Source organism: Camelina sativa, chromosome 4 (assembly GCF_030686135.1).
Source record: "Camelina sativa cultivar CO46 ecotype springtype chromosome 4, ASM3068613v1".
NCBI classification, from domain to species: Eukaryota; Viridiplantae; Streptophyta; class Magnoliopsida; order Brassicales; family Brassicaceae; genus Camelina; species Camelina sativa.
Window position 1 is genome coordinate 30,867,684 of NC_141883.1, and position 24,478 is coordinate 30,892,161.

General features: G+C 35.4%; 8 protein-coding genes across 25 annotated transcripts; 2 read left to right on the plus strand and 6 right to left on the minus strand.

Moving 5' to 3' along the window:
- Positions 1-149: 149 nt before the first annotated feature.
- LOC104782859 (hydroxyacylglutathione hydrolase 1, mitochondrial) lies at positions 150-3,266 on the minus strand. 4 transcript variants are annotated; one of them, XM_087511896.1, is made up of 8 exons: positions 3,042-3,266; positions 2,203-2,385; positions 1,890-2,093; positions 1,470-1,593; positions 1,163-1,263; positions 739-813; positions 544-642; positions 150-460 (listed from the first exon to the last, which is right to left on the minus strand). In XM_087511896.1, the coding sequence occupies exons 2-8, from the start codon at positions 2,311-2,313 to the stop codon at positions 314-316; spliced, it is 861 nt and encodes a 286-aa protein (XP_087368022.1). In that variant the 5' UTR covers positions 2,314-2,385; positions 3,042-3,266; the 3' UTR covers positions 150-313. The 4 variants fall into 4 exon arrangements, with proteins under 4 accessions (XP_087368022.1, XP_019100595.1, XP_010506214.1 ...); XM_019245050.2 differs by having other exon boundaries at positions 739-819; positions 3,042-3,243; XM_010507912.3 differs by having other exon boundaries at positions 739-819; positions 2,881-3,243.
- An 820-nt stretch (positions 3,267-4,086) lies between these two features.
- LOC104784390 (F-box/kelch-repeat protein At2g43445) lies at positions 4,087-5,542 on the plus strand. The gene is made up of 2 exons (XM_010509420.2): positions 4,087-4,565; positions 4,645-5,542. The coding sequence occupies exons 1-2, from the start codon at positions 4,145-4,147 to the stop codon at positions 5,496-5,498; spliced, it is 1,275 nt and encodes a 424-aa protein (XP_010507722.1). The 5' UTR covers positions 4,087-4,144; the 3' UTR covers positions 5,499-5,542.
- A 781-nt stretch (positions 5,543-6,323) lies between these two features.
- Positions 6,324-7,861, minus strand: LOC109132563 (uncharacterized). The gene is made up of 5 exons (XM_019244259.2): positions 7,311-7,861; positions 7,081-7,175; positions 6,907-6,988; positions 6,724-6,808; positions 6,324-6,620 (listed from the first exon to the last, which is right to left on the minus strand). The coding sequence occupies exon 5, from the start codon at positions 6,535-6,537 to the stop codon at positions 6,403-6,405; it is 135 nt and encodes a 44-aa protein (XP_019099804.2). The 5' UTR covers positions 6,538-6,620; positions 6,724-6,808; positions 6,907-6,988; positions 7,081-7,175; positions 7,311-7,861; the 3' UTR covers positions 6,324-6,402.
- Positions 7,862-8,160: 299 nt separating this feature from the next.
- On the minus strand, positions 8,161-9,419 carry LOC104782860 (Ribosomal L38e protein family). Its single transcript, XM_019245052.2, has 3 exons — positions 9,291-9,419; positions 8,719-8,902; positions 8,161-8,402 (listed from the first exon to the last, which is right to left on the minus strand). The coding sequence occupies exons 1-3, from the start codon at positions 9,291-9,293 to the stop codon at positions 8,380-8,382; spliced, it is 210 nt and encodes a 69-aa protein (XP_019100597.1). The 5' UTR covers positions 9,294-9,419; the 3' UTR covers positions 8,161-8,379.
- A 193-nt stretch (positions 9,420-9,612) lies between these two features.
- LOC104782861 (uncharacterized) lies at positions 9,613-12,009 on the minus strand. 4 transcript variants are annotated; one of them, XR_015597685.1, is made up of 10 exons: positions 11,545-12,009; positions 11,268-11,328; positions 11,099-11,147; positions 10,964-11,021; positions 10,778-10,865; positions 10,584-10,686; positions 10,370-10,495; positions 10,160-10,246; positions 9,936-10,090; positions 9,613-9,838 (listed from the first exon to the last, which is right to left on the minus strand). XR_015597685.1 is itself a non-coding variant. In XM_010507914.3 (10 exons), exons 1-10 carry the CDS (start codon positions 11,902-11,904, stop codon positions 9,779-9,781), a joined length of 1,170 nt encoding a protein of 389 aa, XP_010506216.1. In that variant the 5' UTR covers positions 11,905-12,009; the 3' UTR covers positions 9,613-9,778. The 4 variants fall into 4 exon arrangements, 1 of the variants encoding a protein (XP_010506216.1); XR_015597684.1 differs by having other exon boundaries at positions 10,160-10,253; XR_002037798.2 differs by having other exon boundaries at positions 10,584-10,702.
- A 39-nt stretch (positions 12,010-12,048) lies between these two features.
- On the minus strand, positions 12,049-13,687 carry LOC104782863 (zinc finger CCCH domain protein, putative (DUF3755)). Its single transcript, XM_087511897.1, has 7 exons — positions 13,390-13,687; positions 13,204-13,297; positions 12,999-13,079; positions 12,808-12,862; positions 12,599-12,672; positions 12,438-12,499; positions 12,049-12,311 (listed from the first exon to the last, which is right to left on the minus strand). The coding sequence occupies exons 1-7, from the start codon at positions 13,560-13,562 to the stop codon at positions 12,200-12,202; spliced, it is 651 nt and encodes a 216-aa protein (XP_087368023.1). The 5' UTR covers positions 13,563-13,687; the 3' UTR covers positions 12,049-12,199.
- A 2,497-nt stretch (positions 13,688-16,184) lies between these two features.
- LOC104782865 (putative peroxidase 26) lies at positions 16,185-18,001 on the plus strand. Its single transcript, XM_010507928.3, has 4 exons — positions 16,185-16,474; positions 16,704-16,883; positions 16,973-17,132; positions 17,350-18,001. Exons 1-4 carry the CDS (start codon positions 16,229-16,231, stop codon positions 17,769-17,771), a joined length of 1,008 nt encoding a protein of 335 aa, XP_010506230.2. The 5' UTR covers positions 16,185-16,228; the 3' UTR covers positions 17,772-18,001.
- Positions 17,856-22,379, minus strand: LOC104782864 (uncharacterized). Of its 12 annotated transcripts, none has more exons than XM_087511904.1 (12): positions 22,049-22,379; positions 21,468-21,612; positions 21,247-21,345; positions 21,052-21,155; positions 20,163-20,917; positions 19,941-20,063; positions 19,742-19,830; positions 19,450-19,650; positions 18,878-19,357; positions 18,706-18,789; positions 18,308-18,628; positions 17,856-18,161 (listed from the first exon to the last, which is right to left on the minus strand). In XM_087511904.1, the coding sequence occupies exons 2-11, from the start codon at positions 21,588-21,590 to the stop codon at positions 18,410-18,412; spliced, it is 2,277 nt and encodes a 758-aa protein (XP_087368030.1). In that variant the 5' UTR covers positions 21,591-21,612; positions 22,049-22,379; the 3' UTR covers positions 17,856-18,161; positions 18,308-18,409. The 12 variants fall into 12 exon arrangements, with proteins under 12 accessions (XP_087368030.1, XP_087368029.1, XP_087368028.1 ...); XM_087511903.1 differs by having other exon boundaries at positions 17,856-18,154; positions 18,308-18,622; positions 21,456-21,612; XM_087511902.1 differs by having other exon boundaries at positions 17,856-18,157; positions 18,308-18,622; positions 21,456-21,612.
- Positions 22,380-24,478: the final 2,099 nt, after the last annotated feature.

Consider the following 24,478-nt stretch of genomic DNA (forward strand, 5'->3'; position numbering starts at 1 on the left):
GTATTTGTTGACAACCAATAGACGCACGGTTGCGTTTTCACGTTTGGTGAGCCAAATCCATCAATCCACCAAATTAATGATTTCCATAGTTAGAAATGTGTAGTTGTGTCGTGTGTGTTGAAGTATATATTACACTTGAAATCTCATAATTTAATAATTGAGCAACTAATTATATAGATTTTTTTTTCTGTTTTGAATTTCAAATGGATAACTGAAGAAAGCCCAAAACATATAATAACATATTGATTTTTTGCGGCTGATGATGATTTTGCGAATTTTCTATACAAATTAAGAAACATGCCCCAAGTTTTTTTTAGAAACGGTCTCTGGCTCTTTGTATACGACGCAGTGCTTCAGCTTCTGTTGCTGAGTCTGGAATGCTTAATGATTTACGGATGTCTTTGCTCGATGTTCTGAGGAACGGGTTACATGCTTTCTCCATCTTAACAGTCGTTGGAATCTACATGCAAAATCTCGTAAATGAGATCCAGAAAGACGTTTAGTGAGCTAACAGGAGATGATATGGAATAGATCAGATTTTACCGATGGGAGTCCCTGGCTGCGCAGATGGGCGACTCGGGTTGCATAGGACTGAAGAGTTTCATTCTTTGGTTCTACTGATAGTGCAAACTTTAGATTGCCCTGTATCATGGAGGATATATAGATAGTTCATTTTCACCAAGTCGCAGAGAGAGTTCAATGTGAAATAAGACAGTATTTATGTGGTGTAAAACTTACTGCTGTGTTTTCACGGCCGCAGTATATATTTGTATCATCTGGTAACGCCACGATCTTTTGGAGTGATGAAAGCATCTGAGACTTGGGCAAAAAAAGGGGGTTTATCGTTAACAAAGGACAAAGCAGAATGAGCTTGCTTCTATGGAAGAAACTATGAAGTTAGGTTATTAGAGTACTCCCAAGTGGTCTCTCCATAAGGTCTATAACAATTGACTCACTTAGAACATTTTTGCCAAAAGAAACTAACCATAACAGTCCAGAGATAGAGAAGGTTGAAAAAGAAACACAATTGCAAAACCGCAAATCACTAGCACAACTTTTGCCAAAAGAGATAACCATAGAGTGAAAGGCTACAGAGGGTTGTATATTGTTATTTTTCAGATTCACCGGTTAGGTTTTATGCCTAATTTTCAATCAATGTTACCTGCTCAGGGGTACCTTCTGAAAGGGTACCACATGATAAGCTATATATCAGGTCTCCTGTGAATATTGTCGCTGACCCAGGAAAGTAGAAGCTAATATGGCCTGCGTGAGAATAAGAACAATTAAGAGTGTAAAACATGAAATAACTAGTTGTTCAACACTAGAACGATAAAAAAAAGAAAGCAGTTACACAGTGAGAATGACAAATAAGATACTAATATGTGAGCCACCAAACGTGTCTTAAGTTAGCAACACTTGACTGTCTATATGATAGTTTGTTAAAGTAGAGGTATATGGCAGCTACAAACCTTGTGTGTGGCCAGGAGTATCAAGTATCCGGACCTCATGACCAGCAAACATCCACTTGTCACTATCCTTCAGAAGTATGTCAATTTCAGGAATCCGATCCTTATCCGACGCTGATCCAATCACCTGTCGGCAACATAGGTCACATAAAAACACTTTAGTATATATATCGGAAGTAACAACGAAAAGAACAACTAAACATAGTCGCAAAACAAAAAGGCCCAGAAAGCCAAATTTTTCTGGTTAGACCAAACACTTTACTACATCACAAAAAGCAAACCATTATAATGTAAAGCTCTACTACGTTTCATAGCTTTCAGAGGCAAGGAATACTTCAAGGGAACAAATGATGATAAAGAGAGTGCTAACTTGCGCAAAAAACAAGATCATACAGTTCAAAACCGACAATAGTATCCTCTTACCTTAGCGCCATACTTTCCTTTCAATTCAGCATTCCCTCCAATGTGATCATCATGATGATGAGTATTCAAAATGTAAGTTAAATTCCAGTTTTTCCTGCTCAATGCCTCAATAACAGGAGCAGCCTCAGAAGGATCAACAACTCCAACAGTGCCGGTGTCTTCATCGTGCAAAAGATAAGCATAGTTGTCCTTACTGCAGGGAACCTGAAAACATCCCCGGAAAAAAAATAAAATAAGAAAAACAATACGATAAACAATGTTTGCACTGGTGCATATAAGATACAGGGGAAGAGGACAAAGGCATACAACTAACCAGTTCGATTTTTAAAGAGGATGGCATGTTGGAAATGCTACAAAAGTGGGTAATTTTAAGGGTTTTTCTAGCTCCACGCAATGTTTTGAGTGGCATGGATAACAACCACATTACTCCGTATAATAAGCTTTTCCTGAGGCAAAGTTGTCTCAAACCAGGCCACACACAAAGCTGACCTCCAATCTGTTTCATGAATTCAATCTAACAAATCATAATCCGATACAAATAGAATAAGATTGTCAAAATCGAGAAAAAAAAAAAAGAATAAGATTGTCAAACAAAAGACTAATAAAACACAGTTGTCACAAAGCAAACAGAATCGCCAGTTCCACCTTAACCAGTCAACAGCAGATAGATAGTAATTGACCCTTTATGATTGAATCAAACCTAACTAGTCTCAATTATATACTAAGACAAACTCAATACACACAACACTAGCCCCAAGTTAATGGAATCTACAGAGGATATCTCAAGCATACAAACGAAGATCGATACAGGCAGCGAGAATCTGAATTTCAAAATCCTACAGCAGAGAAATCTCATAAACAGTACCCAACACAGAACTTGAAAAAAAGGCTAAATCTCGTACCAACCATAAAACTGGATCCGAATTATTTAAAAAAAAAAAAAAAAAAGGAGCAAAGGGAGAATCAAAAAGGGGGGGAAGAGAGAGTAAACCCTAGAACACGAAGGAATCGATGAATTGTTGGTGGCGGTGGTAGTAGATGAAGCTTTGGAGATCATTGGCATCCTCTATAAACTCTCTCTCTATCTCTATCTCTCTATCTGATAGATTTCTTCAGATAGAAACGAGGAGGAGGAGATGATTTGGGTTTTACCTTATTAGAAGAGATGGAGAAGATTTAGCGCGTAGAGGAGGAGGAGAAGAAGAAAACCCAGAATTTCTCCCCCTGACCTGAGCTGTGATGACGAGTATGCGACTTCGACAGGAAAATAACGTCAGAGAGCTTTGAGACAAGGCTTTCTTTTTTCTTTTTTACTCTTTTTTCTTTTCGCTTTTAAGTCAAATTTAATTAGCTCAACTACTTAAAAAAAAATCCCTCTATTAAATTGTTCCCGTGCTCTATTATCATATAATTCATAAACTCGTTTATAAATATTCTCACCACGAGGAAATAAATATTTTTACTATATATGGTACTATTAAAATTAATATAACGGTTGTACCATATATAATTTGTTAATTTTTTTTTTACTTCTTATGCTTGATTAGATTCCCTTTTCGGTAGCCAGGAAAGAAGAAAGAAAAAAAAACATTTCCTTTTGGGTCGACGCAAAGTAATATAATATTATTCCATTTGGTCAGTATTTTGCTGATTTGGTTTTAGCTCAATTTAGAGTGGTTGAGTTTTGTCAGTCTTACATTTTGCATTTAGAAATAAAATAAAATAAAAATCAGACATTAGTTAAAGAGTATATTATCATCAACACTATTATTTATTATAATACTATCAATTATAATAAAGTTGGAACTTTTTAGTTTTGATACATTAGTTGATAAGATTAAGATTCTGGAATATATTTTCGTTTGTTATGAGATTCCCTTATAATCTTTTTACCTTTATAATTTCAATAGAATTAAAAGTTAGCAAAATTTATTAAAGAAATAGTAGTTCAATACCAAAGTAGTTTGGCAACAATAATACTAGTGTCTATCTTTATTGAAAACGAGCCACTTGTAAAAGTCTTGTTGTATATGAATAATAAATTGGCTTATGTAGTTTGGTTAACATTTAATACATTTTTTTGAAAATTCATATGTGTAGCTATCTCTCAATTAAATTTTAATAATTAATGAGCAAAATTACAAAACCAAAACCGGTTTCAGAATTCAGACACAAAACTGTGAAAGTCGATATTTGGAGTTTCCTTTATATATGTCACAGATCGAGATAGGGTTTCTCAGAAGTCATAATAAAAGATGAAGGAAGGAAACAAAAAACCTAACTCGATCGACGACATATACATAGTTCCCGAGCTACTGGAAGAAATTTTACATGGATTACCTTTGAAATCAATCCTCAAATTCAAAGCTGTCTCCAAACAATGGAGATCAATCCTCGAATCGGACTTGTTCATGGAGAGGCGTATGAATGTTCAAAAGAACCGCCGGAAAATCTTGGCTGCTTACAACTGCAACTACGGCAGGCGGCCGTGTATCCTCCCCGCCGAGACTCGGTTCCAAGGGGACGAAGAGATCGTTTATCTTCACTGCGACCCCGCGCTACCCTCGATGACTTGCGACGGTTTAGTCTGCATCACCGAACCTGATTGGTTTAACGTTTTGAACCCCTCCACCGGAGAGCTCCGGAGATTCCCTCCCGGTCCAGATCCTGTAAAAGGTTAACAACTCTAGACATAATATAGTATTTGGTTTTTGCAGTCTAAGAAATTAAACAAATATATTACAACTACTTTCAGGAGCGCATGCAAATTGGCTTTTGGGATTCGGTAGAGACAAAGTTACGGGCAGCTATAAAATAGTACGGATGTGTTTTGATGATTGTTACGAACTTGGTCTTCTTGACGTTGGAACTGGTGAATGGAGCCAACTCATGCCACCTCCTCACATTATTGATGCGGGTAGTAAATCGGTGCACGTGAATGGATCAATCTACTGGTTACAAATTCGTAGGTATTACAGCATACTAACCTTGGATCTTCACAAACAAAGGTTCTATCGTGTCCCATACCCGGATACGTGGGTCACGCAAGAAACCCAGTTAGTGAACCTTGAGGACCGTCTAGCCATATCCATGACGACCAAAGTTGGTCCTGGTGAATGGACACTAGAGATCTGGTGCATGGATTTAGAAGAAATAAGATGGAGCAAGAATATCTCATGGAATACATACTCATGGAGCAAGACTTACTCAATAAGTTTACCCCATAGAGTTGTTGTTTCCCGGCCATGGCAGGAAATTAGCTGGTTCACGCCGGTGTCCGTTTCTAAGCAAGGGAATATTGTCTTCTATGATAATCACAAGAGGCTGTTCAGATATTGTCCCGGTACAGATGAGATTCGTTGTCTCTCCTCTAACATATGTGTTATATCTTCTTACGTTGAAGAATTGGTTCCACTCCCGTTTAAATCAGGCCATCCACATCATGATCTTGAGAATTCATATTCCAAGTTCAGGACATCCAAATGCAGGCCAGGTTCTTGGATATCCAAAGTTTTGAGAAGGAATGTTAGTATGCTAGATGTTTTGGTTGCCTCTCTCGTAGTAGTTGGTTATGTCTACTTACCTCCCAAGAAGTTACGTATTATTTGATTGATTGATACAAGATTGTTATATTCATTTTGCTTATGACTTTATTTGTTCGCTTTTATAGTTTACTCTCTACTATTATATCAATCTTATAATGATATATAAGACCCGTAAGTAAGATATAGAACTGCAAAAAACAAAAAAAAAAGGAGAAGCGAGTATTTTTCTTGTATAGCAGCATCATTTTCACTTTATTTGTTTTTAGAATAAATAAAAAGTGATACATATAAAGATAAACCCTACTCTATGTTATAGTAAAACTAGAAGAATACATTAGCGATGGTCTTAGATAATTTTTAAATGAATATTATAATGCCAAACTGTAAAACAAATCTATTTAATACTAATTTTTGGTACTCTCATTTGCAGTTTAGTTCGATACCAAATCGTTCTAGTTGCAGATGATTTTAATTAAATATAACGGTAACTATTCTTATCTGTGTGTTTTTGTTGTTAAAAGCTGTGTGTCTTCATAATATATATTTTAGGCTTGAAAACTTCTGTTTTTGTTGTTTAAAAATAAAAGCTGATAAATGAATAAAATATAAGATTACGCTATAACTTGGCAATTATAGTTGCGAATGATTTTTCTATATATATATATCCATGTTCACCAAAGCCAAGTTCAGTAACTTGAAGTTTTCTTACAAAAATAGAAGTTTTCAAGTCTTTTCTTACAAACGACCGAAGTTTGGAACAACTATAGCATTTTCAGTCTAGTTACCTTTTCCTACTTAGAGGAAGATTTCTGAGACAAAAAAGAAAGTAAACTAGGCAAAGTACAGGAGGAAAGTTCTCCGACTCCACAGCGGATTGGACTAAACCTGTTTCCATTTTTGTTTGTTTTAAAAGGCAAATTAGTAAGTAAAAAAAAGAAAAAGAAAAAAACAAGGAAGATCAGAATAAACTAACCTTTGGCATTATCAATAAAGTTTCCAAAAAATCCCTTCTCCTCCTGATCTATAGTCTTCATTTTCTTATCGGCAAGAAGATTGGAAGCAAAGATATGTTTTTCCTCTTGAGAGAGGTGAAGCTTTAACATAGTGTGAGATATGTATCTACCACAACTAGGATATGGACAAAAAACATTAGTTTGGCCTCCTTTTATCTTTGAGAGTATGACTCCTGCAAAAATAAAATCCCAAAACTAATACTTAGTATCTCAAAGCAAAATAGCCATAGACGAAAAGCAAAGAAAAACAAAAAAAAGATCAGCATTTTTGTATACCTTGGAAGCAGTCATCACAAATAAAGTGCCCACAACCGAGGTTTTCACACAGTTGATCAGAGGAAGAACAACTATAGCATTCAGTCTTGTAGCCAAAAAAAACAAAAAAGTTTCACATCAGAATTTTCCCAAAGTCGGTTCTTTAAAAACCAAAGAGTTCAATAGAGAGGGAGAGAAAGGTACCTTGGCACGAGAAAGCTCTGGATTTTTAACAAAAACTCTTGAATCAGCTAGTAAGTGCTCGGCAGTAATATTGGCTTCGTTCCTACAATGAAAACTCAAAGATAATCCAAAGAATACAAAAGTAAACTCTCTAAATTGAAGAAGAAGAAGAAGAAGTCGAGGCAAGATACATACCATTGGTAGTGAACTAGATAAGCAGCGGCAAGATCTTCACTGATCCCAATCCCATCAGCGAGCCTTCTGATGGACAATTCTGCATCATTTAGAACCTGTGAAACAAACAAACAAAAAAAATTCCCAGCATTGTTTTTAATAATCAAAACCAATATAAACATTGCGTAGTAGTAATAGATACAGAACAGAATCTTCGAGATCAAGCTATCCAAACGATTCAACAATCTAACCTCTTCTTCTTATTCAGGATCCATCTTCGAGATGCGCAGGACAGACGGACCTGAAAGATTTAGAAAATTTTCCATGTTGCTTAACTACAAATTTTCTCGGGAAAAATAGAGAGCGTTTGAAAAGAAAGAACAAACGAGTTATAATGAGCAAGATCCAGAGTCTTTCATACTACGTTCCAAAACTAAGAGACAGACGAACCTGAAAGGTTGAGATTCCAAAATAAGAGGAAATTTAAAGCGGCTACTAACGAATCGAATTTTCCCGGGAAAAAATTGAGAGTTTTCTCGGAAAATTAAAATAACAAAAACAAAAAAGGTAAAACGGAGAGAGATAGAGATAAAGATTCAGAGTCTTTCACACTCCGACTCCAAAACTAAGAGACAGATTGAGATCCCAAATTAAGAGAAAGTTCAAAAGCGCATTATAACGGATTTTCCCCGGGAAAATTGAGAGTTTTCTCGTAAAAACACAAAAAAAAAATTGAACATTCGAGAGAGAGAGAGAGAGAGAGATTGAGATGAATGTAGAAGAGAGCTCGTACCTTGAAAACAGATAACAATTCCAGCAAAAGGAAGTCGTCTCTTTCTCTGCAGGCGATGAATTGTGAGCGAGAGAGAGAGAGAGAGAGAGAGAGAGCCCTATTTGATTTTTGAATTCCCTCTCTTCTCCTATATCTCTCTTTCTCTCTCTCTCCATCTTGATGGGCCTTTTAGCGGGATGACTTTCTGGTAATGGGCCCAAAAGTTTTTGAATCTTTTGTCAAGCTTTGGCTATGTCATGCAGCTTATAGATTATATTATGTTTATGAAAAGCATATATTATATACAATTGTTAAGATAAACTGATAAAAGGATTGAATTTTGATGATTGTGATTAATGATAGAGAGGTCCGATCATAAATAAAAATCCAAATTGAACCAGAGTAGTAGATAACGCATTTCGTTTTTCCAAATTTGAATAAATCCAAAACACACTCATACTGGAAACCACAAAAAAAACTCCTAAGAAAATTATACGATGATGCAAGGCTTAGTCACCAACGAACTGCAGAAGATCTGTCCTTCATCTTCAAAGGTCTTGCACACTCAAACCTGACAAAAAATAGAGCAACACAAGTCCATATAGCTCAGAACAAACTCATACAAAAACAACAAATATGAGAATGTAGATGATGATGCTTTTCATAAACATAGTTTACATACTATAAAGCCAAGACAAATCAGGGTTACGCACTCAATGCTAAAGTCAGCAAATTGTTTCATGTTTCTATTGATTGCAACTAAATCCAGGTTTAAGACTTAGGTGACACAGGTAATGTAATATACTAAAACCAGGTTTAAGACTCATATGACATAATCAATGAAGAGAATAAAAAAGAAAGAGAGAGCAGAGTAAAAGATTACAAACCTGGAGGAAGAGACTGCTTAAGCTTGTCGGCTTTCTCTTGGTCGAAGACGCAGAGGGTGTAGAGGTACCTGGAGCATCTGACCTTAAACTTGACAATGTCCTTGCTTCTCTTGATCTTCACAGATCGTGCATCTTTCCTTCTTGCTGTCAGAAGGAAGTCCTTGATCTCGTGGATTTGCTTAGGCTGCAACATTTTTCAAATCAATCAATCAATCATCAAACTTAATAAAATTTCAATACAAGATTCAAAATTCCAAATCAATCAAAAACTCAAATCCACAAGCTAATGATGATAATCTCAGACAAAAAGCTCAGCAAAACCGAACCTCATTTTTGGATACACACAAGCAAAATTCTCAGAACAATCGAAAACAAGTCTAACTCTATCCTAACCATAGTAACAAGCACTACTCAAAGGTGAAATGATACAAAAACTTCAAGACACAGGAGCCAACTATGATACTACACTATGAATGACTGAAAACGAGCTACGGAAACCAAATACTAATAAACATCAGTGACGCAGTCGTGAGATGAAAACGAAATCTAAAGACCGAGAAAGAATAGGGTACCATGATCGGATGTGTTGGTTGAAACTAGCCGCCTTCCTTCCACAGAGAGAGAGAGACCACGAGCAATTTCACCGCCGCGAGAATATAAAGAGATCTCTTAAAAACTTGTATCAAGAAGTAACCCTAGCCATTGTTCATTAGGACTTTACATATTTACCCTCAAGCCCATGTATCGGAACAACTTTCTTATTGGGTTTTTAGGCCCAGTCTCTTATATCTTAAATTAGTTTTGCCCAATTTTTACGGCGTTTCTTACATTTTAGTCCCTCTATTTTAGTGTTTCACTCTTTTCTTACCCAAATGGCCAAATTATAACAAGATCAGCCACAAATTCCTTTCTTTACTCAGAAAAACACAAATTGATTTCATAGTCACAACTCACAAGAAAAGAAACAGTGCAAATTTACACTTTTACAAAGAGAACAAACCGATTCAGCTACAGGAGAAAACTCCACTATGATGTTTTCAGGTGTGGGACTCTTATTATCTTAATGCTTCCAGGCCATGGAGTGACCATCCTCCATGTAAGGCTCAAGAAATCCAATGAACTGCCATTAAAAAACAGAATCAGAAACAGGACACTTTCAACACAAATCTGATGGAAAACTACTGTCGATCAAACATAAGATATAGTGTTCTATGTACTTTGGTTCCATCTCGAGACCAACGTGCTCCATAACCTTGAGCTACTCTTATCTCGAACACTTCTCCGTGTGGTGGAACTATATGTATGTTCATCCAACAACAATGGCCAATGAACCGACTGATAATGTCCATTGCATGCTTATTTTTATCTGACTCTGAAAAAAGGGAAGAGGAACACTCAGATATGGAAATGCATCAGAGTCTTGTACATATTTCCTACTTACCAGTTCCCTGAAGAACACCCCAAAATCCATCGCTACGTCGATCAACATGCTTGGCTAATGCTCTAGCTCCGTGGCTCAATCTACAACCTTTTATCTCAACATCAGGTAAAAAGAAAGATTCTAAGTTTTATGTCATACAACACAGCTTAATTGTTCCCAAAAGAATTCACTACGATGTAATCTCGAACTATTTCTTAGTTTTTGTGGTACCTTTGGCTTATATGGAAGCATGAATGAAGAGAGTAGAATCGATCTTCGAGGAGGCAGAGCATGAAAAATGGATCCAGTTGTGTGAGAAAGACCGAGAAGGCTTCGCACGCCAGTGGAACTTAGGCCCTGCAATTTTATATGAGTTTTTTTGGCAGAAACATTGAATAAGAATCACAAATTACAGAGGAGAAGACTGAAAAAAACTTGAACTCACAGACAGTATGTGAGCCAAAGCAACACAAGGCTGAACAACTGATTTAGTAAGATGGATTGCCACAACACCATTACAATTCTCTTGATCCATATCATACAACTTCCTAAACATTTGCATACCTAGGAATGTAAAATCTTTGAAACAGAACTTACCCGAAATTTAATGGCTAAAGATCAAACAAGAAAAAAGCTTACCTTCTTCCACTGTTTTAGTGCCAGGAAACACTTTCTCTGAACTCTCGGCTTTCAACAGCTCGTAAAAGGACTGATATTGGTGAACTTCCTATATATATCAACATTTAAGAGAATCTATCACAAGAAATCGTTTGCACTTGCAGGAACACAAAGCAAAACAAAATGATGTCCGCATATATATCTCACCAGAACTTCAAACATGAGACACTTATTTATCATAACCATTGAACCTCTTCGTCTGAGTCTGAGGAAATCAAACAACATTTCTGAACACAAGAGACACAGAAGTGATCAAGCTCAGTAACTTTTCACTTCTCATACCTATCATACTCAGCTTCAAAATACCTTGCTTCAACTGTTTTGATACCATCTAATGTATCCATTCAAATCAAGCAACCAAAATTCAAATCAAAATTCTTGCCACTTCATATTGCTATTGATAAGCGGTTAAGAACAAAAAATTTCAGGCATCTAAAAAGGAAATGAGTACCTTTCATAAGGGAGAATAAGGGATCTTGAACGTGAAGCTCGCAAGCTACATCCTTCAAGGCCTGTGAGAATATTGCAAAAGTGAACAAAACTTCTAACAATCAAAAGCAAACCAAAAGCTAAGCATTGATTACTCTGATAACCCCTAATACCAATCAAAATTCACAGATTTCTAAGTAACTCTCCAAGGCATGAATCTTCAAAATTCACAACAGAGTACAGAATCAACCAAAATTTTTTGCTTTTGAAGATCAACTATAAATCTAAAAGTCACTCACATTGACTAACTCGAAACCCTTTTGGGTTATCAGCTTGCCCCACTCATCCCCTCTCTCCTTCAACCAGATCACCTCCTTCCCCAACGATATCTTCTCAAAAGCTCCACACAAAGAACCAGAACCAATTGATTTTAACAGACCTAAAGCAAGACGCTTGTACAGAGGATACTCAGGAACACCTCCAAATGCTTCTACAGTATCTCCAAATCTGTGTAGCAAAGCTTGGGAAGACGATTCGGTTCCTTCACCGCCGGAAAGAAGGCCGGAGCAGAAATCACCGGTGAGCCCTAAATCGAATTCTACATGGTAATCGAGTGTGAATTTCCCCATCTCCTCTACACAATCTCTCAGTCTCTCCATTTTTACTCATTCGGAGCAAAAAGTTCAAAACTTTTTTTCTCGAAGAACATAAAAAAAGAACCTTTTTTTTTTCCTTTTGCAGAACATGAAAAAGTTTTGATTTTTTATTTTTGTTCTTCAAACCAAAAGCTAAGCTAATTGGAATAATAAATGATCTTTAGATAATTAGATTAATAAATCAACTGATAACAAAAGTCTAAAAGCTTGTGTTCCAAGTTGGTAACAAGAAGACAAGAAAAGAAAAAACCTAATAACTGAAAGAATCAACTTAAAACCAAAGAAGAACCAAATTCAATCATAATGGTGGTAGATTTGATATAGGAAACATTGCAGTTAAGAGCTCCTCGTTCAACGTCTCCGGCAATTGTGGCATACGTTTCATTGTCTCCGACATATTCTCATTCAAACTGTGACATCATAACAACAAAAAAAAGGAAAGAAGTTATGAGAATATGATACGCTTAAACAATGAAGAGAGATCAGCAATAGTTGAAGACATGCATATTTGAAGAATTGATGATGTTACAGCTTACTTGGCGAGAAGGGTATTGATGTTCTTCCAGATTTTGTAGAAAAGCTCTATGTTGTCCATGAACTGTAGAGAAAGAATGAAAGTACATTGGAACATATATAAACCAAAGTTTAATTCTCAGCACTTTTGGTTTCTCAGAGAAAGGGATGTATATATACTTACCCTTACGATTCTGAAATTTGCAGAAATCTGATCGAACCATTGCCAATTCTGTTCAATAAGCTCGTTGGTGTTCCCTATACATCATATCATGCATTAAATGAGAGCACTTTAATTAAGAATATTTCCATATCTGTGTTTATTTTAAGGATTTTCTGGAATCTTTGACATATTCTTGATAAGATTCGTTGAATCATCAAAGAGAGACTTACCATTTTGAGATGGTTCAAACTGTTGTGAAGAAGGCACCAGCGTATCACTAATCTCCTGAAGAAATCAAAACATAAAACGTACAGATTACATTAACAAGATGAGGGTTTAAAGCTAATTAATCTCAAAGATTTAGATAACAAGTATGTAGATAAGATCAGAAGATGATCAGAGAAAGATTCTATGTCTGAACCTTATTGTCAACTCTGCACGCAGCTCTTCCCAATCCATTGTGATGATCTACTTTTCTTCTCTTGGCCTTTTCGTTCTTTTGCTACAAAAAACAACATAAACACCAAAAGAATACAAAATCAATGATTAATTAGTTCCCGATCGATCAAGAAACACAGAAAGAAAGAAACCTTGACGAACAAGGAACAAAGGAGAATTGACTTTACACATATCCATTTCCAACGTGTAGCAACGTCCCTGACGCACTTCGTTGGAAAAATATCCGCGACTTCCACGTAACGCGCAAGACTCACCGGATAACTTCGTGGAAGACAAAACAATATATCAGAACAAAACAACAATTGTGAAATTAAAAGCAAATTTTGATCGTAATAAGGGAATTCATGACAAACCTATCAAGTCTATCAAGCAGAATTTGATCTTCTTGAGGGGTCCATTGCACGACGACACCTGTGTTATGTTTCAACATCAATGACCTCCCTGACGGCGGCGTCGTCAAGTTGCGGGAGTAGGCATTATGGTGATTCATCTCTTCGTTTGTCCAGGGAGGAGGATTCACCATCATCAAATACACACGAAAACCACCTAAACAAGAACAGATTAGAGAAACAGAATCGCAAAATATCAAAAGTGTTGTCAAATATAAAGAAGAAACCCTAGCTAGCTATCTGAAGAACACGACTCCAATATAGAGTTTTCCGTACGATGTGTAATTAATTTCGGATATATAGATTTAGATATATATGTAATCTTGAAATCCTTGACGTATTTGGTTTTTTGGTTTTTTTTTCTTTAGCTGTCGAATATATAATAGAATATTAAAAATATTTTTAAAAAAACGTAGACGAGGTTTTTTTAGTCTAAATCTATTTTTATTTCCCTTTTTTAATTCCTTAGTTTTATTTTAATTTAGGATAAAAAGAAGAAATATATTGTCAATATATATATATATATATATATATATATATATATAGATATCGTATTTGGAAGCTAACAGAAATATACACAAAATATTAGATATGTGTATGCATTAGACGACACAGCTTGACACTATATATTGTCAATAAGTTAATTCTTATATGATTGCAAAGACAACTATATAAAGTATAGTTTAGAACTATCTGAGGGTTACAAAGGTATCGTGCATTATTATTGTAGACCATGAACGTATATTTAAATACTTTATCTTTATGTAATGTTCATATATGATATGAGTTACAATAAGAGGATCGACAAAAAATATACTCCCTCCATTTCATAATATAAGATGTTTTGGAGGTTTTTCTTTGTTTCATAATATAAGATGTTTTTAATTTTCTAGGTAACTTTTAGATTATTTTTATATTTTATTATTATTTATTTTATGCAGTTTTATTTATAATTGGTTGAATTTTTTTTAGTAGTTATTTCTTAATCTATGTGCTTATTTATAATTGGTTGAACTTTTTTTAGTGGTTATTTTTTAATCTGCGTGCTTTCACTCAAAAATAGTGCAATTTTGGGATTTGTTAATTTATATGATCGTGCAATTTACTTCACGTGCATAAATTAAAATTACATCATAAAGCAAATCCACATTATGTAATTCCCAATTTAATTTGTTTGTGTAAATTATCTTAAAATTATTAATGGAGAATATTTGTAATTATGTGCATATATGCCGAATTGCCGGAATAAAAAAAACATTAGATGCATACATTTGATGGTGAAGTTTTTTCTTTTTTTCACTTAAGTTCGAATATCGAATAAATAGTTGAATTTTGTTAGTTATTATCTCTTACAGTATTATCGAATTTCTCGTTCCTCTGTGTTTATTTCATTCATTTTACTATGTAAGTATATATATCTTGTAAGATTTGAAGCACGTTTATTGATTTGAATTTTCCTCAAATTAATCAGTAAGAGGAACATGATCACAACAAAATATACTTAAGTACAGAAGAATGGAAAAGACCAACCAACCATTCGTAGAAATGGTACAGGCAGATACAAATAATGTACTAATAATTAATAGAGAGTTTCCAGCTGTTTTAGTGCATAGTGATAGTTTCAATATGAGTCATATGATATCCTCTCTTGTCTAAGTGTTTTTAAAAAAAAAAATTGTATATATATGTATGTACATTAGTTCAAAATTGCTGATCTGATCCTATCGACGACACTAAACCATCGTCAAAGTAAAGCTAATTTAATTTCACAGCTTCTATCATGTTTTGAGGTTGATGATCTAACTGTGGGAAATCTGTTGTGAAATGACAGCGGATTTATTTTAATCTAATTATAATTAGATCATTTGCTAATTTGTTCCTATCGCCATATCGACCCAATGACAAAATCCGTTGTTATTACATGATGTCTTAAAATTATGAAAAATTCAGTGAAAAATCATCCTTTATTATATTTAGATGTTAGAAACAGTCTTATATATACACAAAAATAATAATAGTAATAAATAAGAACAAAAATATACAAAAAAAAAAAAGAGTAGAGAAAAAATGGGATCTCATAAATCTGCATGGGAAATCAAACGACGCGCAGAATCCGAGTGGAGATCACATGTTAACACGTTGATTCACTATCAAAACGTAAACTATATATATATACACACACACCCACTCAAATAAATATTTTGATATCCCAAAGGACCCAAACTCCAATCGTGTGTTGTCTTATTATTTTCTCTCTTGACCTTTGCTTCTTCTTTTCTTTGTTAGAATGAATGACTTTAAATTCTTAGTTTTCCTTAACACGACACATAATAAGTTCTTTATTTATAAAACCATTCAACTCATCTGATTTTTTCTTCGACTAACAATTTTTTTCTTTCTCATTATGTGCGTACCATTTATTTTTCATAAGAATTCCATATATCAATTACCATCTTTATGAAAAAATCAAAAAAAATAATTTATAGTATTTTTATTTTGATGCACCTTTAAATGCCTAGAGACGACATTGGGCTGGCGACTTAGCTTGCACGGCACCTAAACAAAACTCAACAAAGATCCGATAATTATGCTAGCACAACTTCTTAATTTTTGTTTTTTTTTTCGAAATTCCTTTACTATATGATTAAGAACCCCAATCGTAGTGAGATATGTCACGTGGACAAAAACCCATACGTGCCTTCACAATCTATCAATCTCTCCTTATATAAACCCTCACTAGTACTCAACAACACACCTCTTTTTGTCTTCCTTATTCAACAACACTCAACAGCTTCACAGTGAGATGGGTACGTATCATATCTTCATCACCGCGGTGTTGGTTGGAGCCGTCAGTTTCTTCCCGGAGACGGCAGAAGTGGCAGTGATGGGACCGTCGATGCAGAAGCTGACGTGGCATTACTACAAAGTTTACAACACTTGCGAGAATGCCGAGAACTTTATAAGGCACCAAGTTGAGATAGTTTACAAGAAGGATAAGAGCATTGCTCCTAAGCTCCTTCGTCTCCTCTACTCCGACTGCTTCGTCTCCGTACGTTTCTTCTTATCCTTGTCTTACCATTTTAAATATATATCATATGAACCTAAGGATATATATTATGATTTATAACATCACAGAACCAAACCTAAACCAAGCTAAAGTTGTATCAAACCTAGTTACAAAAACTTTTAAATAGTTTCAATTTTTTTTTTAAATTAGAAACAAATTAAACTGAATCGAAGAAACCAAACTAAATGTGCGTGTGACACTATAATGATAGGGATGCGATGCATCGGTTCTTCTAGAAGGTCCGAACTCAGAGAGAATGGCGCCACAAAACAGAGGACTTGGAGGATTCGTGATCATAGACAAAATTAAAATAGTCTTGGAACAAAGATGTCCTGGTGTTGTCTCTTGCGCGGACATTCTTAATCTTGCAACTCGGGATGCTGTCCATTTGGTAATCTCTCTTCCTCTTTACCTATAGCTATACTAAACATGGATCATTATTATAGATACTGACCAGCTGAGAGAAATGATTTAATAAAGGCTGGTGCACCATCTTATCCTGTGTTCACTGGCAGAAGAGATGGCTTGACGTCGGATAAGCAAAACGTGGACTTACCGTCACCATCCATCTCATGGGACCAAGCCATGGATTACTTCAAATCTAGAGGCTTGAGTGTCCTTGACATGGCTACACTTCTAGGTCAGTCATCTCTTTCGACCTTCCAATATCTTAAAACCGGTTTATCATGATTTAGGAAAGCCCATTCTGCCTTCCCGTTCTTGGAGTTTTTGGTTTATGAATTATCGAAAACAGAAAGAAACAAAAAAAAATACTCGTTTCGGTTAGATATAGGTTTGGTCTTTGTTAATACTTAGAAGGTGTTTGAATCGCTTAAACTGAATTACTCCCTAATCAGGATCGCATTCAATGGGGAGAACACATTGCAGCTATGTCGTTGATCGTCTCTACGATTACAACAAAACCGGTAAACCAAGCCCGACTATGAACAAGTATTTCCTGTCTGAGATGGCAAAGCAATGTCCACCAAGAACGAGGAAAGGCCAAACCGATCCGCTGGTGTACCTAAACCCGAACTCAGGCTCAAACCACAGCTTCACAAACTCATACTACTCAAGAATTCTATCAAACAAATCTGTACTTGAAGTAGATCAACAACTGCTTTACAATGATGACACAAAGCAAATCTCTGAGGAATTTGCAGCTAGTTTTGAGGATTTTCGGAAATCCTTTGCTCTTTCGATGAGCAAGATGGGAGCGATAAATGTGTTAACTAAAACGGAAGGTGAGATACGAAGAGATTGCAGGCGTACAAACTAAACACAAACAGCACAGTCTCACTCTGATTTCTGTGATTGCAAGAAGAATAAATAGAAGGTATAAACAGGAAACAACAGGGAAAAATATTGAAATATTTATGTTTCAGATATAAATTTGTTGTCATTTATTACACTGTAATCGCCGTGAAAAAGGCTTCTCTATAGCTAAAGGAGATTGATTCTTTTTGTGTTTCTAAAGAGTAAAGATTTGTTTGCTTCTGATATTCACATAAGTATAAAGGGTATGCAGTCAAAATAGTTCCCGCACAAAAGAGAAAGGAGATTTTATTTGTCTAACCTCTTTGGTGACAAGTCTTAGACTCAGTTTGTGAAGTACCAAGCGATTGAATTGCACAAACTTCTCAATATCTCGCTACTTCCATCCTGCTGGCTTCAAGAAGAGGCAAAACAATTATTAAGATTATAATTTTATTATATAAACAACAAAACAGCAGAGCCAAGACTTTTTAATATTTTCTTGATCCGAGATTTCATTAAGCGTGTACATGTTCTGCAGGTGAAAAGGAAAACAGTTACCTCAAAAAAGTTGTCGAGACAGATCAAAGCATGAATCTTCAAACAGAAATCCCTTCCTCGTAATCCGTAATCAAAGATTACCTACTTGTATGAGCTTCTACTTCATCTTTTTGTTTTATATTTGTAACTGTTAATAGGTAAGTTCTGCCTATCACCATTCTGAGCAGCAGGACTATGATGTAAACTTGGTGTTTGGCTCTGGTTCTCACCATGACTCTGAATCTCCTCCCGCCTCTGGCTTTCCATATGTGTTTGATGCTGGATTTGAACCTGGTTGGGATTCTGAGATTGAGTGTGGCTCTTGGTCTTGATTACCTGACTCTAACAAGCGTTCAACAGTTAATGGTGAGCATAGAATAATCCAGCACCAGAAGCTTACTTTGTACAACATATCTAACCTTGTACATGTATTTCCTACGAAGTTTCATGGCTGTGCGTATGCATCTTCTCACGCGAAATACAAGAACCTTCTCATTGAAGATCTGCAAGATATCTTCTGAATTAGTATAGATGCATCTCATCAGTTGAGCATGAAGGGAGAACAAAACACAAATGAAACAAGATTTCTACCTGTATCATGTCATCGATCGATCGAGTTTCTTTCATGATCTTATATCGATTCATGATTAAAATCGCCGCCACACAAAACACAGGAAGAGCATCATCACCTTTTTTGATGGATGAAACTACACAAGGGACATGTGTTGTTCTATCGTTCCTTGACCAAAGACTTCTTGTCAGACCACAGAAGTGATATGAGGATGATGCTGCCTTTATCTCAGCCTCATCAGATAAGGGACCAGCAGTCTTTGGCAATGGACCACTCTTCGGCAGCAAACCGCTCCTCGACAACAAGCCACTGCTCTTTGAAATTGGCCCGCTCTTTGAAATTGTTGGTTCCCTCTTTGTACTAATAACATTTCCCTCCTCTATCGTTTCTTCATTCACCTCAGCTTCAGATTTTCTTGGAAGCTGAATCACCAAAGGCTCCAAGCAATCATTCTCCAAAGTTTCAGCAACAGATTCATCATAATCAGCTGCCCACATCATCTACATCAAAGACAAACCCATTGATAGATATGAGTAACAGAGACTGAACTAGTATAGACTCAGTCTTTGAAGCCAACAGAAGAACTACAAACCTCCCACATCCTGAGAGCTTCGTTAAAAGACAATTCACGTCGGAACAAAACTAAAAGCATCCGGAAGGCAAAATGAAGACTTTCAGCACCAATGCGCGATAGGTGGGAAAATATATCTTTATCTGTAATCTGCAATATGTGCCAGAGTGACTGCAATTGATCCATCACCCCAGTTGGTCCCTCCATTTGGAAATTTGCACGCTACACAGATAGACACATAGCAAAAGCATAATGCATGATCAAATTAAAGCCAGAACAAAAACAAATATGACATAGTAAGCATTGGATTTACCGTTCTTCTTATGAGCATTTCAAAGCACCAAAAGGCATCGGCATTATCATCAAACAGAACCACAAAAGGAGAGACTAAATCGCTCATTCCTACCAACAGATTTGCAACCAGAATATTAGTATACCAAACCAATAAAACCTTATTAAAGTTTCATTCAACATATCTAAAAGATATAAAAGTTAAGAGATATATGGAAAACCTTGGCAATAACCAGTTGCAGGATCAACCCAAGCATAAACCGCAAGGATATCAGACATTCTTCCTAGATTTCCTGGATCCTCATAAAACTCAAGGTGGCTATCTGTCCTTACCACATCAACAACTGTGGAAACAAGAAAGTTTAACTATGAAATGACGGAAGCTACAAAATGGAAGATTTTTGAAAGTTCTCACGACAAAAGATACAAGGAATAACTCCTACCTATTCGATGCAATGTCCAAAGCCATTCAGACACTCGTTCTTCCGTGACATTTGCAACACGAGAGGGAGTCTCCTTTACTGACGCCATTTCAGGGGCATCTGATATTCTCAAGCTATCAACTATCTCTGTATTACGACCAGTATTATAAGACGATGGTCCAACAGAATCCGGTTGCATCACTTCGATCTCTGAAGTGGACCTACGTTGTTCTCTAATTAAATCAGCATTCTTATCAATTCGAAAATTGTGCATTCCCTCTTCCTCAGATCTCAATTCACTTTTCAAAGAAGCATCCTTGTCTGGCGTAGAAACCTCTATCTTATCTAAACTATTCCTCCCAAACAAATCTGTAACCGGTAGCGAGGGAAAGTCAAAATAACCGTCAGGGGAAGCATATCCATACGGACTAGAGGCAGATACAAAAGAGGAAGTGTTGTATACTACGCTCTCTGGACTCTCTCTTCCGCTTACTAAATCAACAGACTCACTAGAACTTCCCCTTCTGTGTACATGAGATGTATCAGTACCATTATTACTGTAATCACTGTGATGATTCTCAGTATTCGCATTATCATTATTATCTATACAAGCTTCCTCATCTCTGCTTTCATCTGTAGTAGCAACCTTTACTGTCTCATCTCTATAAGATTTCCGCATATCCATAACTTTAGATCCCACAACATAAGCAAGCGAACCAGTTCCCACACTTGAATGCATCGTCTGGCATTGCTTGAGCAACTCATTGTACCGCTTCCTGCGTGAAAATCCACATAAGTTTTTTTGATTGAACTTAACTTGATAATAGCACTCTCTCTCTCTCTCTCTCTCTCTCTCTCTCTCTCTCACTCTAAGCTGTGATAATATATTAACTCAATCGAACAATCTAACCTTCGAGCTATCCTGAGCTGATCACGGTGCTCAGAGGTACTACTCAGTGCATAACAACCAAGGAGAAATTCCCAAACTTCAGCTCTAATAGACGGATCGATCCCCTAATAAAGAACAACATCATACATACATTAGAGAGCACTGTATCCAACCGAAATTGCTACGGATTCTTCTACAAAAGAAAAACAAACATACCCCCAAAATAATTAGTTTAAGCGCCTTTTGGAAACCAGAAACTCTTCCGTCACTATCAAAAGACGCTTGCCACTTCTCTGGCTTAAGCATTTTGCCGATCTGTGCATATAAACAGACAAACTTATAAGTTATTGATTGAAGAAAACATTACAGATGCAGAATATTTTTTTTTAAAAAGGGTATAGAATAGTATAAGGAGAAGAGCTTACAGTTATAACAACCTGTATCCGCGATTGTGAAAGACAAGGCTCGCTCAAATCTCGAACCAGAGATCCAACTTTCTGTAAACTGACTACACCGGCTTTGCCACAACTCCATTGTTTTCCTTCTCCACCAGAACACATCAGTCCTCACTTCCCAACTCTTCTGCAATCATCACAGAAACCAATAAAAAAATTAAAAGAATGAATCCACATCAATCCAGATCCTTTCATATAACCAAAATCAGCCCAAAAAAAAAAAAAAAAAAAAAGGGTCCAGATCAAAATTGTTTCACCATTACAGAATCACAGATCTTAGTGTAACCAAAATCACTTTTTTTTTTTGTTCCTTTCAGGAAATCAAACAAACTTGGCGTGTCATATAAACATGATTCAGATTCCACAAAGCATAGATCAGATCACTCGAATCGATCAGATTGAAATGCATATCATTCACAACACCATAGAGGAGTTTCAAATAAAACACAATACCAAAAACGAAATAAAAACAGAAACTTTCCTCGAGCATCATTATTACATATCAGATACATTTGCCCCCCTCATTGTGTTAATGTCGTTTGATCTAACAGAAGAAGAAGAACCTGAAAAGGTCAATGGCTCATGGAGGAGGATATTCTTCTCCGATCTCCATTTTTTTCATCGATGCCCAAAAAGTTTTCTCCTTTTTTGTTTGTTCGTCTCGTCTCGTCTCGTCGTCCTCTCTCTCTTTTTCTAACGAAGTGTTTTTTTTTTTTTTGTTCTTCTCTTTTTTTTTTTTTTTTTCTCTGTCGAGGTTCCGAATTTGTTTTTATTTTACACAAATATATGTATTTGTTCTTCGTTTTCTTCCTTTTATTTTTAGGCTGCGAGGTATTCATTTAGTCAAATAAACGCTTGAGAAGAAATTAATAAAATTTGAAATAGTATAACTCTGGTGATAATAATTGAAATTAGCCCTTTATAGGACCAATCGAAAAGTCGGTGCTATATAATTCATACAAATTAATTAATGGATACAGAATCATCAGTTACATCTTTACGATGTAGTTGAACTAAGATGATCCAGTGTTTTTGTAATGTCACTAGACAGTGACTACTTCCATACAATAATATAAAAGACGAAAAAGATAATGTATTGTTGAATATCACACCGAAGTTTCCTATTCCGTTAAGAAAAAAAGAAAAAGAAAAAAAAATTGGGCCTCTCGGACATTGTTATGTGCCTAGGCTCCCGCTCCATTAACTATATTGGGCCTGGATTAGTTATACTCTCAGATTTGTTCATAAGTATTTTGTCAGTATTATATTAGATTGTTTTCTGATTGTACATATGATTCTCTAGGTGTGATTCACAATTGATTAATATATCTAATCACTTTTAGCTTTTGGTTCTAAAAGTGAATTTCATTTTATATTATTAAAACGTTTCACAACAAATTAAATTACATATTTTAAGAAAAAAATTGATATATAAGATTTTTTTTTTTTTAATGCTTTTACTCATTTTCCGATCTCCTCAAATGAGAAAGATGAAATGAGAAACTCAAGTGAAGCTGTCAGTTGATCTTTTACCTAAAACTATTCAAAATCAATATAGATCAATGATATATCAAATAGTACATATATTGCTATATCAGTATACACTTTTATCCAAACATAAATGTATGGGGAAAAGTCATGGTCAGAAAATTTGGAATCTGGAGGAGATTATGATTATATAACTTTAAGGTAAAAAAAATATCCTCACTTAATTTGTATTGGTACACCGTACATATGTGGATTTGATCAATGATTATACAGTAATCCTTCTTTCTTTAATAAGGCGTTTCAATCACACCTAAAAAGAGTCACCCATAATATAATCATAGTGAATCACACCTAGAGAATCATATATATAGACTTATAGAGAGAGAGAGAGGATCAGAAAACAATCATCGCATTTACAATTCGAACATCCACGTACGTACGTAATTCTAGATGTTTTCATGCAATATCTCTTGCACACCATATATGAGTTTTAAAATGTATTTTATTAATTTACTTTATCTCTAACTAGAGAAACTACTTGTGATCAATCCCAGTGTATTAAAAATATGCAATCACTGCGTATTAGATTCGTGTGTTCTCTAATGTCAAAAAAAGAGATATAATAAACAGATTCGTGTGTTCTACTCTCTATATGTTTCTCTGGTCGTCTAGTGCAGTTCTACCGTTGTTTATTCTTTTGATATCTTTCAGTATCCAACATTATATATTACACAACATTTTTATAACAATCAAGTAGCTAGATATTTCACAATCATACGTGATACGTCGTATACTTATTATATGTTGAAAATAAATAAAATAAAGGATAAATTAGAGCAAATAGGGAGACAGGCAAAGTCCTACAAGTTATGTAGCATAGCCTAGCCTGGCCTAGCTATATATTGTTGAAGATTCCACGCTTAGAGAGAATCTTGAAAGAGAATTCGAACCTCGAAAGTATTAGAATCTAATCGGACGGTCAAGATTCACCGTATATCAAAAGCTTTCGTCATTAAAATAGTGTTTGTCGAGAATATGTTAAGACGAGACGAAGTGGGTCATTCATGACATCAGTAGAAGAATACTATAATATATACTTCCATACAGATATTTTTATACTAACGTGCAATTAGTTGATTTTAAGCCAAACAATGATATAAAAGTGGGTCCAATGCATATCTTGTTTGATCTCCTAAGACTAAAATAAGATTAAGAAATTGGTAGTTTATTCTTAAACCGATCGGAAAATGATACTTTATTCTTAAATATAAAGGCATAAAGCCCTCTGGGTTGCAGAACGAAGAACACACTAATTAAGAATAAATAAAGGCACCGATCGGTTTATTGTAGTTTGAACAAACTATTTCTACATTGAAATCGATGTGGGTGGCATTTGATGATTGTATTATTGATTTCCGACCACTTTGTTTACTTAAAAGGTTTAAAGTTTCGCAACGAATAATTCTATTAGGTTAAAAATCTAGCTAAATTTTTTTCCCAAAACT

What these genes read in the sequence shown, in the direction of transcription:
- LOC104782859 (XM_010507912.3), bottom strand. Translation starts at nt 2,952, where the DNA reads ATGCCAATGATCTCCAAAGCTTCATCTACTACCACCGCCACCAACAAT. An exon ending in CGATTCCTTCGTGTTCTAGG is followed by an intron (nt 2,386 to 2,880) that starts GTTTACTCTCTC and finishes TTCATGAAACAG; the next exon opens with ATTGGAGGTCAGCTTTGTGT. An exon ending in CCTCTTTAAAAATCGAACTG is followed by an intron (nt 2,094 to 2,202) that starts GTTAGTTGTATG and finishes GGATGTTTTCAG; the next exon opens with GTTCCCTGCAGTAAGGACAA.
- LOC104784390 (XM_010509420.2), top strand. Translation starts at nt 4,145, where the DNA reads ATGAAGGAAGGAAACAAAAAACCTAACTCGATCGACGACATATACATA. An exon ending in CGGTCCAGATCCTGTAAAAG is followed by an intron (nt 4,566 to 4,644) that starts GTTAACAACTCT and finishes AACTACTTTCAG; the next exon opens with GAGCGCATGCAAATTGGCTT.
- LOC109132563 (XM_019244259.2), bottom strand. Translation starts at nt 6,537, where the DNA reads ATGTTAAAGCTTCACCTCTCTCAAGAGGAAAAACATATCTTTGCTTCC.
- LOC104782860 (XM_019245052.2), bottom strand. An exon ending in TAAGCAGTCTCTTCCTCCAG is followed by an intron (nt 8,403 to 8,718) that starts GTTTGTAATCTT and finishes ATTTTTTGTCAG; the next exon opens with GTTTGAGTGTGCAAGACCTT.
- LOC104782861 (XM_010507914.3), bottom strand. Translation starts at nt 11,904, where the DNA reads ATGGAGAGACTGAGAGATTGTGTAGAGGAGATGGGGAAATTCACACTC. An exon ending in AGGGTTTCGAGTTAGTCAAT is followed by an intron (nt 11,329 to 11,544) that starts GTGAGTGACTTT and finishes ATATTCTCACAG; the next exon opens with GCCTTGAAGGATGTAGCTTG. An exon ending in GTCTCATGTTTGAAGTTCTG is followed by an intron (nt 10,866 to 10,963) that starts GTGAGATATATA and finishes TGATATATATAG; the next exon opens with GAAGTTCACCAATATCAGTC.
- LOC104782863 (XM_087511897.1), bottom strand. Translation starts at nt 13,562, where the DNA reads ATGATGGTGAATCCTCCTCCCTGGACAAACGAAGAGATGAATCACCAT. An exon ending in CAAATTTCAGAATCGTAAGG is followed by an intron (nt 12,500 to 12,598) that starts GTAAGTATATAT and finishes CTTTCTCTACAG; the next exon opens with TTCATGGACAACATAGAGCT. An exon ending in ATCAATACCCTTCTCGCCAA is followed by an intron (nt 12,312 to 12,437) that starts GTAAGCTGTAAC and finishes ATGATGTCACAG; the next exon opens with TTTGAATGAGAATATGTCGG.
- LOC104782865 (XM_010507928.3), top strand. Translation starts at nt 16,229, where the DNA reads ATGGGTACGTATCATATCTTCATCACCGCGGTGTTGGTTGGAGCCGTC. An exon ending in ACTCCGACTGCTTCGTCTCC is followed by an intron (nt 16,475 to 16,703) that starts GTACGTTTCTTC and finishes CTATAATGATAG; the next exon opens with GGATGCGATGCATCGGTTCT. An exon ending in TGACATGGCTACACTTCTAG is followed by an intron (nt 17,133 to 17,349) that starts GTCAGTCATCTC and finishes CTCCCTAATCAG; the next exon opens with GATCGCATTCAATGGGGAGA.
- LOC104782864 (XM_087511900.1), bottom strand. Translation starts at nt 21,590, where the DNA reads ATGTGTTCTGGTGGAGAAGGAAAACAATGGAGTTGTGGCAAAGCCGGT. An exon ending in TTGGACATTGCATCGAATAG is followed by an intron (nt 20,064 to 20,162) that starts GTAGGAGTTATT and finishes TTGTTTCCACAG; the next exon opens with TTGTTGATGTGGTAAGGACA. An exon ending in TGCAACTGGTTATTGCCAAG is followed by an intron (nt 19,831 to 19,940) that starts GTTTTCCATATA and finishes ATCTGTTGGTAG; the next exon opens with GAATGAGCGATTTAGTCTCT.